Source organism: Typopeltis vanoorti, chromosome 14 (assembly GCF_054136105.1).
Source record: "Typopeltis vanoorti isolate ZY-2024b chromosome 14, IOZ_Tvanoo_1.0, whole genome shotgun sequence".
Taxonomy (NCBI): Eukaryota; Metazoa; Arthropoda; class Arachnida; order Uropygi; family Thelyphonidae; genus Typopeltis; species Typopeltis vanoorti.
This window is the reverse complement of record NC_143562.1, coordinates 74,611,134-74,625,100: the sequence shown is the minus strand read 5'-3', so window position 1 is coordinate 74,625,100 and position 13,967 is coordinate 74,611,134. Positions and strand designations below refer to the sequence as shown.

The 13,967-nt window shown below is 36.2% G+C and overlaps 1 protein-coding gene and 1 pseudogene across 1 annotated transcript in view; both read right to left on the bottom strand.

Moving 5' to 3' along the window:
- The window catches only part of Rich (Guanine nucleotide exchange factor subunit Rich), a 456,640-nt gene that overhangs the window by 231,438 nt on the left and 211,235 nt on the right, over positions 1–13,967 (bottom strand). Inside the window, exons 17-18 of the mRNA XM_090404468.1 lie at positions 11,477–11,584; positions 4,341–4,462 (exon numbers count right to left, since the gene is read on the bottom strand). Coding sequence (XP_090260594.1) covers positions 4,341–4,462; positions 11,477–11,584 — 230 coding nt within the window. The remainder of the gene's footprint in view (positions 1–4,340; positions 4,463–11,476; positions 11,585–13,967) is intronic.
- Positions 865–2,619, bottom strand: LOC150099672 (PAXIP1-associated glutamate-rich protein 1A-like; annotated as a pseudogene).

Below are 13,967 nucleotides of genomic sequence, written 5' to 3'. Positions count from 1 at the left end.
TTGTTCATAGTCTTTTAACCCTCAATGTTTAGTGTTTTTTCTTTTATAATGTCACCTGAAGAAGGCTGTTACAGGCCGAAACTAGTAGTGTGTTTATATTAAAACCTTTTTACTTAAATTTCGGTTCTAGTCATTCAATTTTTTTCATAAAACTATGTATGTTAACTGAGTCAATGATCATTCTGTCATATATATATATATATATATATTTTTTTTTTAATATATATTTAACTGTTACTGAACCATCACCATTTCTCCACTTTTCAGGTAAACAAAAACATGAACAGTTGGTCACCATTCATGTAAAGTTCAGCTTCAAATCTCTCGAATTAGTTGCTCATTTTTCTCTTTCATTCATTCCATCTACTTCTGTTGTTTGAAACAGCCTTCCTCCTACTATTTTGTCCAATGATGATTACAAATCTCACCTGTTCAAGGAATACATCAGCAATTTCTTCTTTCTCCTAAATTACCCACACATAGTACTGTTCTACTATTGGTTTTGCAATCTCTTGTTTAAAAATTTGATATCTATAAATATTTTTTTTAAACAAGAGATTGCAAAATCAATAGCAGAACAGTGCTATGTGTGGGCAATTTAGGAGAAAGAAGGAAGTGCTGGTGTATTCCTTGAACAGGTGAGGTTTGTAATCATTGGACAAAATAGTGATTTTGTATCTGCTATTGGTTTTGCAATCTCTTGTTTAAAAATTTGATATCTATCTATATATATAGAGAGAGAGAGAGATTTTTTTTTCATTAAAAAACTTCAGTTTTATTATATAATACAACGTTATAAAATACAGACGCTATGAAGAGTTTTGCCTAAAACCTAAACTGAGACAAAATTATGTTTAAAATTTTTCAGTTATCAGGAATATTTGGTATATCAATATTTGTTCCTGGGCTTCCTTCTGCAACGGATGCCAATGTTATAGCTGCCACTGTTGTTGATGATGTTAGTGATTGAATTCTTAACTGTTCCAACTTGTATAATTTTCGATGCCGTCTGATATCAAACATTACCTTGTCTAAACGAGCAATTCTTTTTTGAGCACTACCAGCTGGAGTTGAACGTCACCTAGGTGTTATCCTTGGAGTTGAAGATTCCATACCTTCATCATCAAAATCAAATTCATTTGGTTCACACCAATTTTTAATATCATCATCGTCAAATGGTCGTTTATCAATCGATTCAGATTCATTGGAATGTACACTTGGTGATCTTCGTCCTGGACACTGCCATTCCAGTTCTAAGATACCTTTTTTTTTTTTCCTAAAGTCAAATATAACTGGACGATGTCCTCTGGTTTGGGTTCCAATGATAATTTCCCATTACCTCCGGCTGAAACTGTTGTTGAGGGGAAAAAAAATATATATATATAATAATATATATATATATAGACACAGATAGATATCAAATTTTTAAACAAGAGATTGCAAAACCAATAGCAGAACAGTGCTATGTCTGTGGGCAATTTAGGAGAAAGAAGAAACTGCTGATGTATTCCTTGAACAGGTGAGGTTTGTAATCATTGGACAAAATAGTATGAGGAACGCTGTTCCAAACAACAGAGGTAGATAGGAATGAATGAAAGAGGAAAATGAGCAACTAATTCGAAAACAATATATATATATATATATATATATATACACATACATACATACATACATACAGTGGAACCTTGGTTGTTGAACTTAATTCCAATTTGTTTGAAAACTGAAACCATTTTCCCATAAGAATTAATGTAAAATGGATTAATCCATTCCCGAATCCCAGATGATTCGGGATTGCTTATTTAAACTTTATAACAGTACTTCATGCATAAAATTGTATACAAAAACAATGAAAATGCATAAAATCTTACACAAAAAGAATAAACAGAATAAATAGATAAAATATAGACAAAAATTGATTGTCTCTTCATTTTTGAGTAATGTACAGATCGTTGATTTCGCCATACCGAACTGCATAGCAAGATCTGAGACACGAACACCATTTTCATGTTTGAATACGATTTCTTTTTTCACCTCTATCGTGGTTCTAGCAACTTTTCTTTTCACTTTGCTTCTATCACTATCTTTCGTCGGCCCCATGGTAACTTATTTAATAATAATTAATAAAAATAACAACAAAACACAAAGAAAATCAAGAAAAGTATGAACATCCATAGTCTGTGGGCATAGTGAGCCCTTTAGCTGGAAAGACCCAGGTTTGAATCCAGTCTATGAGGAGCCTTTATCAAAAACTCAGTTTTTTTGTCTCTCAAAATGGACAAACCAGGACCCTCATGAACCTACTTACCTATAGATATAGGATACTATCTACAAGATGGAAGAGATTAAAGCCTCACCCTTTTTGCCTTTCTACTGCACATTATGGATCTCATGTAGATATCCATAATAGTCAACCTCGTTGATGGAAATGACACTTGACAAAACGGGACCAAGCAGTAACAATGATTATTACTTGACATTCAAACTAGCTGTAAAATATATCATATATATATATATACATACAGTTCGATTCAAAACTCTCCAAACCACTTCAAATGCTGTACAGTTATCCCTGCCAATAATATCTTCATTTTTATGATATAGTTCTACCACTGATGCCATTTCACACTCTCACTTCCCTTATGTATGTATGGTCTCCTACTTTAATTTTCACTCTTTCAAAGTCAGGCAATACAGAAATGTTGGGGAGAAATTGAAAATCAGGATTTATTTATTTTTTTTTTAAAGCACTTTATTATGTCTTGCATACATATACTAATTACATTATAAAATTATAGAAATTACAAAATTTAAAAATTACATACATATAATAATAACATTGTTTTTTAATTCAATGATTTTTATTATTAAAATTATGATTGCATATTATGCATTTACAAAACATGTTGTTCTAGTTTTTTTTTAACAATGAATTTCATACAAATTTTCCTTTTTTTGTATAATGTGTTAATAATAGTCTATAGATGGTAATTTATAGTTTGCAATTGAAAAGATTACATTTTTTAACAGCATTTATAGTATAACATGTTATATTTTACAATTTTTGCTTTTAATATATTTTAGCGCTGTAACTACAGCACTTCAATGTAATAAATTTTTTTTTTCTTTCTGTTGATCTCGGTTGAGATGTAATGTCTCAGCTTTCATCCTCGAAGCTTTTTAATAAGCTTATCTGAGGATGACAGCGGTTAGATATTTTTTATTAGTTTCATTGCTGTGTTGGAAGTAGGCTGATGTTTGAAAGGTAAATGAATGATCTGAAAGGTCTGATCAAAGTGAAATTGCCAATATATTCTGGTGTTATTACATTCTGTCTTGATGGTTCACATTCATTTTTGTTGTGGTCTTCTTTTTGAACTAATTAGGAGACCCCTCCCCCCCACTGTGGCAGTCTTTCTATGTCTTCTGAGCTTTTGATTTGTATCGGCTTTGAAGTTTATGACTTCCTCAAAAATATCTTGGCATCTCTGATCCACAAAAATAGGTAATTTTTTTTCTGTTTTTGCTTTTCTTGCTTGGTACAACAGATTCTGATTGAATGGTGTTAAATATTCAGATAGGAAGATTGGTGTGTTGTCTTGCAATGCATTCAAGTCCTTGGCAACTGTTTTTTTTTTTTCTGTCCGCTGGCTTTTATGAGATTGTCTCTTGTGGACCTACTTGTAAGACGAACTATGACTGGTGCAGGTTGTGGCAAGCCTTGTTTTTTGCTCTTCCTAGGAATCTGATTTATGGTCTGAATGTCGTAAATAATAGGTACTGTGTAGATTTCTGCTTAGAACACTGAATAGTCATAACACCATGTTCCAACATGAAATGTACATAAATTGGCATGGAGGGCAAGTGTGTACATATACACATGCAAAACAAGAAGTCTTCAATTATGTTATTGCAGAGGCTCACATCATACAACAAAAATTATCTAATGAAAGAAGAGAAGCATTTTTACTCTCAAAACTTTTGAATGGAGAGTAAAAATGTTTCACTCTCTCAAATATTAATCTGCAGACAAACAGTATAGTGTCAGTTTTTTTTTTTTGTTGTTGTTTTAATTATTCCCAATATAAAATTCCAATGATTATTCCCATGGTGCTACTGATGTGAGAGACTCAATTTCTTATATATTGTTAAATTTCTTATATCAGAATTCACTTAATCATAAAGCTAATTCATTTGTAAACTGCAGTGAACAATTTCATTTTTCCTTAAATTTTTGTAATGCAAAGATATCCAAATCATAATGTGCTATTGAAAATGTACACGGTATAATATCAATATTCTATGAAGATTTCAACAGAGCATCAAATAATAAATTTGTTTACTTGATTATTATTATTATTATTCATGGCCTCAGTAGTCCTGCTACCAGGATCTTTCTGCAACAGCAGCAGACGTCCACAAACATTGAGCAAAATACTCTCATTATTTTTACATGACCATCTCCCTGAAATAAAAAATATTTATTAAATACAGTGAATACAGGTACAGAGTTATGATATTTAAACAGTTTTAAAGCACTTTATTATACTGATATCACATAAATTATATTTGTCATTTTATGTATTATTTATGTAATGTTATTGCACTTATACCATAAACAAAAGGTTAAAAAATAGCAATAGAATATTCCCTCCTGTGCTATCAGAACTCAAGCTGCTGTCCTTGGCAAGTTAGGATCGGTCGAGCAGTCATGGCCATTTTAACTTTGAATCATCTGAATTGATTAATATTAGGACAAGTATTAAAATTAATACTTTCAATAGAGTATACTGTTTTCTGGAAAGTCTCTTTCAGAGAGAAGGAAGGGAGAAAGAAGGCCACCACCTCCATAAGAAACAGGATCTGTGTACACATATACACATGAATATATAATTGAAACAAATAAAATTTTTCAAATAAAAGAAAAACTTTTGTTTGCCAAAATCTTCAGTGGTAGGTAAGTATGTACAAAATAGAACATTAAGAATGGATTATTTAAAAAGCAATGCGTTGCACGATAGTATAGAGAGCAATGTGGTGTAGGCAAGATGTAGTAATCAATACATAAATGAAAAAATCATTGATGGCTGATAAGAATGAGACTTTTCCAGATTTTTAGCAAAGGAGTTGTTGCGATTTAAATTTGACGATGAAGTAGGTGCATTCTAGACCAAAAGATTCTGTGGTCAGTATCAATCCTAAGAAAATTTATTATTAATGATGTATGCTTGGTGTGCCTGTAGTCTTTTTTTTTCCCAAGAGAATATCCAGTTTGAAGTAGTAGTAAGGTGGCAATCACAGAGCACTTGGTAAATGCCATGGAGGGAAAGAGGAGATTGTTTAGAATAAAGAAGCCAGGGAAAGAATGTAGGCACTATGCTGTACTTCTTGATAATTTGTGAACTTGGTTTGGAGATACCTTGTGTATACTTCAATTATATATTCATGTGTATACAAGGGCAAGAAAAGGTGACCAGCTTGGTAAAGAAGGCAAAATCAAATTACAAGAAGAAACTAGCCAAGCAGTTCAAAGGAAATCCCAAAGAATTTAGCTATATGGCAGAAAAATAACCTTAATGAGCTGACAGTCATGAGGTTACAGAAGCAGATAAAATAGTTTTCAGTTATTGAGTGACCACTTTGCAATGATATATCATACAACTAAGGTTAATGCTAGGACATATGTGACAGAGACTTATAGGTGGATGAATGGGAGATTTTAGGATATTGTGGAATCTTGATGTAAATACAGCTGTGGGATTAGACAGGATATCAGCTCACATTTTGTGGGAATGTGCAAGGGAACTGGCAATGCCTCTGACTAGGCTGTCAATTTAAGTCTCAGCTATGGTAGAATTGAAAAGGGAGTGGAAAGAAAGCAAAATAATTCCCTTGCATAAAGAAGATTTCTAAGACTGCAAATTACAGACTAATGAGTATCTCAGGAAAGGTGGTAAAAGTATTGGAAAATTGATCGAAAAGAGAATTCAGGAATGGATGGATAAGAATATGATACTGTATGGGGGGATGCAATGTGATTTGTGAAGGGTCAGTCATGCCTTAGTAATTCACTAACTTTTTTTTTTATAAGAGTGGCAGCGGAGTTGAATAGAGGAAATGCTACACAACAATTCTGCTGGATTTGCAAAGGCATTTGACGAAATACCACATGGAACTCTGTTATGCAAATTAGAACAAATGGGGATGGATATGACACTGGTTATGTGAATAAGAGAGCAGCTGCTGGACAGATATCAGAAAGTGATATAGAGAGGAGCAGAATCTACTGATGACGTAGTGTGTTGCAAGGTTCAGTGCAAGGACCACTATTATTTAATTTGTACATGAAAGGAAATATTAAGTTGTTTGCTGATGATGCAAAATTCGGTAGAGTAATAGTGAATCAAAGAAGTGTGGAGAGCCTGCAGGATTAATGTGGAGAAATGTAAAGTTATGCATTTTGGAATAAACAGATTACAAGCTGTGTACCACATTAATGGAAATGTACTCGAGGAATAGATGAAGATAGAGATTTAGGGGTAGTGGTATGGTAGAGAGAGCTAAAGTTTAGAGGACATATTGCTAAGGTAGCAGATAAGATTACCTGGCTATTGAAGAACACATTAACAAGTAGGATAAAGAAGTTATTCCTCTTTAAAAGACTCTGATACATCCACATCTGGATTACTATGCTAAAGTCTGATCACCTGGTTTCTTAGGGATGAGGAAGTAGTGGAGAGGATTCAGAGGCGAGCAACAAAATGGTGACTGGTCTATGCAAAGTTCCCTATGAGAATAGATTGAGTGTGTGGAATTCAGAAATTGGTTGATAGCTGAAACAGAGGAGATATAATAAAAATATTTAAGTTATTTAAAGGATTTTATAGGATTGATACAGGGGAAATGTTTCAGCACTTGGCTAGTAAAAATGTGGTTATATTAAGGATGTAAGGACAAGATTTTCAGCTTAGATATTTGTGAATGAAAAACTTATAAAAGTTGGAAAAATTATAGTTTCCCAACTTTCAAACAGGGAAAAGCCAGCTACTGGAACAAGCTCCAACTCAACAATATAAGGAGCATTAAACTTGCAGAAGAATTGGAAAGTACCATGTGGGCATAACCGTCATTACTGAAACAAAAAAGACAAAAACAGGTGAGATCTCACCAAAGAGAGTATCATCATCAAATTCCTGCCATGTACCCTCAAGGGTTGTACAAGATATGGTAGTACAACATAAAAAATTTATATCATTACGTTCCTATTTACAATTTTCCTCCAAATCACTCGGTTACTTATCAAGACTCCAACATTATCAGATTTTACATTTCTATCGTCTAAGGCACTTTGTACCGTATCAATCCACCTATATCTTGGTCTTCCTGTGGGTCGTTTTCCTACCAACCTGGGAGAGAACATCTGTTTTGATCATCTTTCCTCGATCCATTCTGTTTAATAACCATACCACCTGAGATTAGCTCTGATAACGCATTTCCTGGATGCTGACAATATCAAGGTCTTTCCTAATATCCTCGTTTTTAATACTAGTCTTTGGTCAAGTGTTTTACTTCTAACCCAGCTCTCAGATCCATAAGTTAAAATTGGTTTGAACACTGTCTTGTATACAGTGAATTTAGTGTTCTGACTTGTTCTTATTCGATATGAATTGAATTTATTCATATGGAATTTATTCAATTGTCTGTTGTCTATTTCAATATTTAATTTACCATCTTCACTAAAAATCGTGTGCCTAAGTAGTTGAAATGCTTTACTTGTTCCACAGGTTCTCCATTCACAACACAGTTGACATTTTCAACAATTCTGCCTATTTTCATTGTCTTTGTCTATTTATTGCTGACCTTCATACCATATCTATTACAACAGTCATCCAATTTAGTCAGGGAATCTTGCAAACTTGTAGCAGATTTATTTAGAAGTATAACATCGTCTGCATAAAGCAAAGAGCTGACATTAACATCTCCAATTCTAATATCATGTTTAATACCACTTTCCTTCATAATGTGATCCATATAGATAATGAATAACAGAGGGGATAATGTACATCCTTGTCTCACACCAGATTTAACATTAAACCATCTTCCTGTACTTCCTTCAATTCTAACTGCTGACTTAACTTACAACTCAAATAAAGACTAAGTATTGCTTGATATAATGCCCCATTGACATCATATAACTTCAGCTTATTGAATGGCTTCTTTCTTGGCCTTGATATATGCCTTTTCCAGATCAACAAAACTTAAATATAAATGTCTGTTATATTCCCATGATTTCTCCACTATTTGTTGTAAAGTGAAGAACTGATTCTGACAGCCTCTATGTGTCCTGAATCCAGATTGCTCTTCACCAAGCTTTTCTTCCACAATTCTTCACAACCGTTTCTCAATTAAAACTTGCATAAATCTTACCAGGAACACTCAGTAGGGAAATACCTCTGTAATTCTGACATTCAGTTTTATTTCCCTTTTTATATATGGGTACTATGAGACCTCTACTCCAATCATCAGGAATTCGTCCCTCTGTCAAGGCCTTCTGAACTATGCAGTGCAGCCATCATAAGACTTTTTTGCCAATATACTTCAGCATTTCTGGTCATTATCATTTACTCCTGATGCCTTTCCACATTTCAAGCCTTTCATGGCTGTTTTTCTACTTCAAGTATGGATATGCATTCCTGACTGTATACCTATTGAGTGTTTTTTACCACTGTGCTATCACTGCTTGTTTCATTTAGCAATTTTTTGAAGTAATTACTCCATACTTCAAGAATATCTTTTTCTTCCCATTTTCATGTCACCTTTATCATCTCTAACTCCTTTTACGGCACTCTTTCCTCCATTTCTAAGCTTCTTCAACAACCTCTAGAATATTTTGCCACCTTCTTGATATTTATTTTCTATGTCCTTGCCAAAGTCCTCCAATGACTTTTGTTTAGTTAGTTTTACACAGTGTTTAGCTTTCTTTATATTCTCTATATTCTCTAAGAGCATAAGCTGACTTATTTGACAGGAACTTTTGACATGCTTTCTTCTTTCCCTTCACTGCCTCTTTAACTTCCTGTGTCCACACCATGGAGTTCTGATTTTTCTATCCTTGCAGACAACTTCACCACATGCCTCTCTAGCTGAATCAATCAGGGTTTTCTTCAAGGCTTGCCACTGACTCTCCAAGGTTTGGTTCCTGTTCTCAAACTCTTTCATTTTTTCTTCAATAACTTTTGTGTATTTTAGTCTACAGTTCACATCTGAGAGCTGCTTGGGGGGGGGGGGGTGGGGGGGGGGGGGGGTGGGGGGGGGGGGGGGTGGGGGGGGGGGGGGGTGGGGGGGGGGGGGGGTGGGGGGGGGGGGGGGTGGGGGGGGGGGGGGGTGGGGGGGGGGGGGGGTGGGGGGGGGGGGGGGTGGGGGGGGGGGGGGGTGGGGGGGGGGGGGGGTGGGGGGGGGGGGGGGTGGGGGGGGGGGGGGGTGGGGGGGGGGGGGGGTGGGGGGGGGGGGGGGTGGGGGGGGGGGGGGGTGGGGGGGGGGGGGGGTGGGGGGGGGGGGGGGTGGGGGGGGGGGGGGGTGGGGGGGGGGGGGGGTGGGGGGGGGGGGGGGTGGGGGGGGGGGGGGGTGGGGGGGGGGGGGGGTGGGGGGGGGGGGGGGTGGGGGGGGGGGGGGGTGGGGGGGGGGGGGGGTGGGGGGGGGGGGGGGTGGGGGGGGGGGGGGGTGGGGGGGGGGGGGGGTGGGGGGGGGGGGGGGTGGGGGGGGGGGGGGGTGGGGGGCTCCACTCAGCACTCTGTTTTGGGCTCATACTCAAAACATCACATTTCATCACCAGTAACGATCGTTTCAAGGAAGTTTGAGTTCTTACGAACAGTTTTAATGAGGTCCTTGCAGTGTTCAATTCGATACATTTTTTGGTCATCGGTCAACTTGTGGGGGAACAAATCGTGAATTCAATTTACGAAGGCCCAAACTCTTGGTCAAAATGTTGTGCACAGTTGATTTAGTAATCCCCAATTCATCTTCAGTCAATCTCACGGACGATTTTAGGTTTTCTTTGATGAAATCATGCATTTTTGAATGTTAACTTTGCTCAATCCAGTTTTTCGATGGCTCGGCTTTTCGTCGTCCTCAAGCATCTCACGATCACTTTGAAATTACTTAAACCACTCCTAAACTTGACTACAGGATAAGCATTCATCACCGTATGCTTTTTGAAGCATTTGATGCGTTTCAGTAAAACTTTTACCAAGTTTAACACAAAAGTCAACTGCAGCTCTCTGTTTGAAACTCATTTTCCGACTGTTCACCAAAACACACTGTCACTCTTGGCACTATAACTCGGCTTCTAATGAAAAAATTGTCATAAACAGTTGACACAACACTAATGAAGGTTGCTGCTTTCGACAACAAAAAGATACAATAGGTGGTGCCGCTAGCTTCTATTTTCGAAAAGTTTGGTTTCTTTTTGGACAGAGGGTGTAGTTAACATTCCAGATTAACACATCATATGCATTGTATGTAAGAATCTACCCCTTTTCTTAACAGTTGACTACATGACATAATTTTCTATTGAGCATTTCATCTGTAATATTCATGGGCTTTTCACATCTTGCATGTTAATGCAAGAGGTGAAAAGCCCATATATGATATTTCTGACATCATTTTAGTTAGTTCATAGCTTTTAATTTGCTTAATACTATTCAGTTCAGTAGTCAATGCACATCTGAAAATTAAGACTGATAGCAGAATGTTATTTGGCCACCACATATTTTTATAGTTTTCTTGCAGTAAATCTTATTAAAACTGTCATATTCCTTTCAATGACCACAGCTTAAAGCTAAAAACTCATAGCAGAAAAAAATGTTGAGCAGAAATAAACAGTCATCTTATCGCAAACTATTTTTTGTAGCCACTCATCATAAAAACATTAGATGGAACCAATAACACTGCCTACCCTTCTGGTGAAAGATATTGTCATGACTGTCATCACCATGATACACTATCTGCAGTTTTCTGATTAGGCACATAGCTGAAGCTAAAATGAAAATATATATGTTCAATGTTAAGACAATTTGTGATATAGATTTAAATATTATCTGCTGATAATGCTGCTTCGTATAGAAAACTAATTTTAAAGTGCTCTACAGCAGTGGAGCTATGGAACTTTTCCACAGCATGCTATGGATTTTAAAACTTCCATATTTATCTGGCCAAAGCTTTGCTACAGCAATTATTATTATCCTGTAGTTTATATACTACAGAAAAATGAACACAAAGGATGTTGCTGTTTTGAAATGTTGAAAAGTTCATAAATGTTGATCTCATCCTAGATAAAATTTGATCCCCCAGCCTTTCTAACCAAAGAACAATGCCATTATTCAAATGGCATTGGCATTTAAGAAATACACATTTAAAACAAAAGAGAACATCAACAATTTTATTTGAGAATACAGAGACACAATTATTCTAATCCTCTTACCTGTTTCAGTATGAAGTGATGTCAGCATGGCAGAAACTACACATGCTGGATGAACAACTAAATTAGAAATATCCAGCTCAAGCATACTTGCAATATGCAGAGTCACATCTGAAATAATTAAATAAAAAGCATAAATCCAATATTACATATATATACAGGGTGTTCGGGATAAATTTGACATATTTATAATTAATTATATTTTTCCGTAAGTTACATGTATTAACACACACTTCTCTTCATTTAAAAGTTTGGACCCTTCTTCATTCATATACAAGATGTCAGAAAGGATGGATAGCTGGAACCCACCTGAATCATGGAAGAGAATAACTTGTATCATGATGATTCGTGCCCGCCATCAAAATAAGGATATTACGACTGCTGCCCAATGCTCCCTGAATACAGTAAAAACAATCAGGCATGAACTAGAGACTTGCAATGGTGACTACGAGGATGTAGCAAGAAGAAAGATCCCTAGCAGACGATCTGATTGCATTCGTACAGCAGAATTCCTCGCAAATCTGCAGGAACAGGTGTTGAAGAACCCTGGCATTGGAATTCGGGCTTTGTTCGTGGAGTTGCTAACTGTAGTCAAGCCCTGGATAACAAGGGTAGCCAATGGTAGGCCGTATGTATGGCAGCAGGATTCGGCCCCTTGCCACACCTCTGGGAAAAGTCAAAAATGGTTGTCTGAAAATTTCTACGACTTCACCAGTCCAAATGTTTGGCCTCCAAACTCCCCAGACCTTAACCCCATGGATTATTTTGTATGGGGCGCAGTTGAAAAAGACACCAATCGCACTTCCAGTAATACAAAAGCCCAGTTAATGGATAAAATTAAAACAGTTTTTGCGGCCCTTCCCAGGGAGACTGTAGCATCAGCTTGTTCGAGGTTCCGAAGCAGAATTGAAGCTGTGATCGATGCTAATGGTGGTTATTTTGAGTAAATCTTGTTGATAGTATTGTAATTAACTCTGCCTGTAATGTTTTTTTGTCAATTCATTAAATTTAATAGATACAAAGAAGATTTTCTTTTTCCTTACGAAACTGTCAAATTTATCCCGAACACCCTGTAAATATACCTATATGTATATATTATCAGCAATTAAACAACACCATCTGCAGATCTGAAAGAGCTTGGGGGAAATTATAAAAACAAATTAATTAAACATTAATTTGAAATTAAACTAGATCATTTACGATCAAAACTTGTCATTTGCAAACAAACAAACAAAAATTAGAATAATTTTTGCAATTAAAAAGTCATTGTGAATAGCCTGGATTAAGGAACCACACCAACCAATTAGGTCATCAATCTAAACGATTAAGTTTTTCTGGCAACAAGATTGCTATATTTATAGATAACTCTGCTAGTAACTAGTGTAGCGCTTTATTTTTAACATCTGTAATAACAGTAGTGCAAGATAAGTTTAGCCTATGGCCATTCTTAGCATTCAACATGTCACCATCACTAAATTTAAACAGTTTAATCTTAGCATGTAATGTTAATATGTTGATGTCTTCTTCCTTTCACTGGAAGCAACAGCACTCTTACTTTGAATTTCATCTGCCATTATTAAAAATAAGAAAATAAATGAATAGTTATAAATGGTTTATAATTCACAGCGAACGAAACACCAAAACACAGATATGTAGTGAGTAATGATGTAAATAAACTGGGTTCACAAATACTGTGTATCTGTTGATTCGTGGCTGCTGAAACCATCATATGAACGAATGTGGCATTGAATAAAGAGATATTCATCATAACTGAAAGCGATCATGTGAGTGAATGCAGCATTGTATAAATGGGCAATGATCATAATTGAAAAGAATCATATGAGCAAATCATCATAAAGTAAAGTCATAAAGTAGCGTATTAATCTATTTACTTATTTTTAAACCTCACTGAACAATGGATACATTCCAAGTTGGAGAAAATGCCAATTATATCTGTTAGGTGATAGATGACATGCACTGCATCATGACACCATTATCTTGTTTAGTGAATGCCTGAAGTAGCTGATGTTATGATTGGTCTGCAGAACAGGATAGCTGGTTTCTAGCCTCACCCTTTTCATGCAGAATGGGTGATAACCTTCAGTGGCATATCAAACAATGATTCAAAACAGTTCTCCATTCAAGGATAAAACTATAAAACACTACCAGGCTGGCCATCGGTAAGTTTCCTAACCAGCTGACATATAATCTGATGGCACATACTCTGCCAGATCATGCAAAAACAGTAATTGAATAGGGCAATGAAACCTTAATTCAAAGGAGATCAAAAGCAGAGGATTCTATATATATCTCATTCTCTAGTGGCTGCCTTTGTACAAAGTGATGTCCCGTGCTAGCGAATGAGATATATAGAATCCTCTGCTTAGCAGAAGGCATCACAGTTTAATGTGGACAGTAAAGATAAGCCATAGTTGTTGAAGAAGATATTTGAGATTCACTCAAAAATAGGAGGTGATGTCCATAAGTGGGGAGA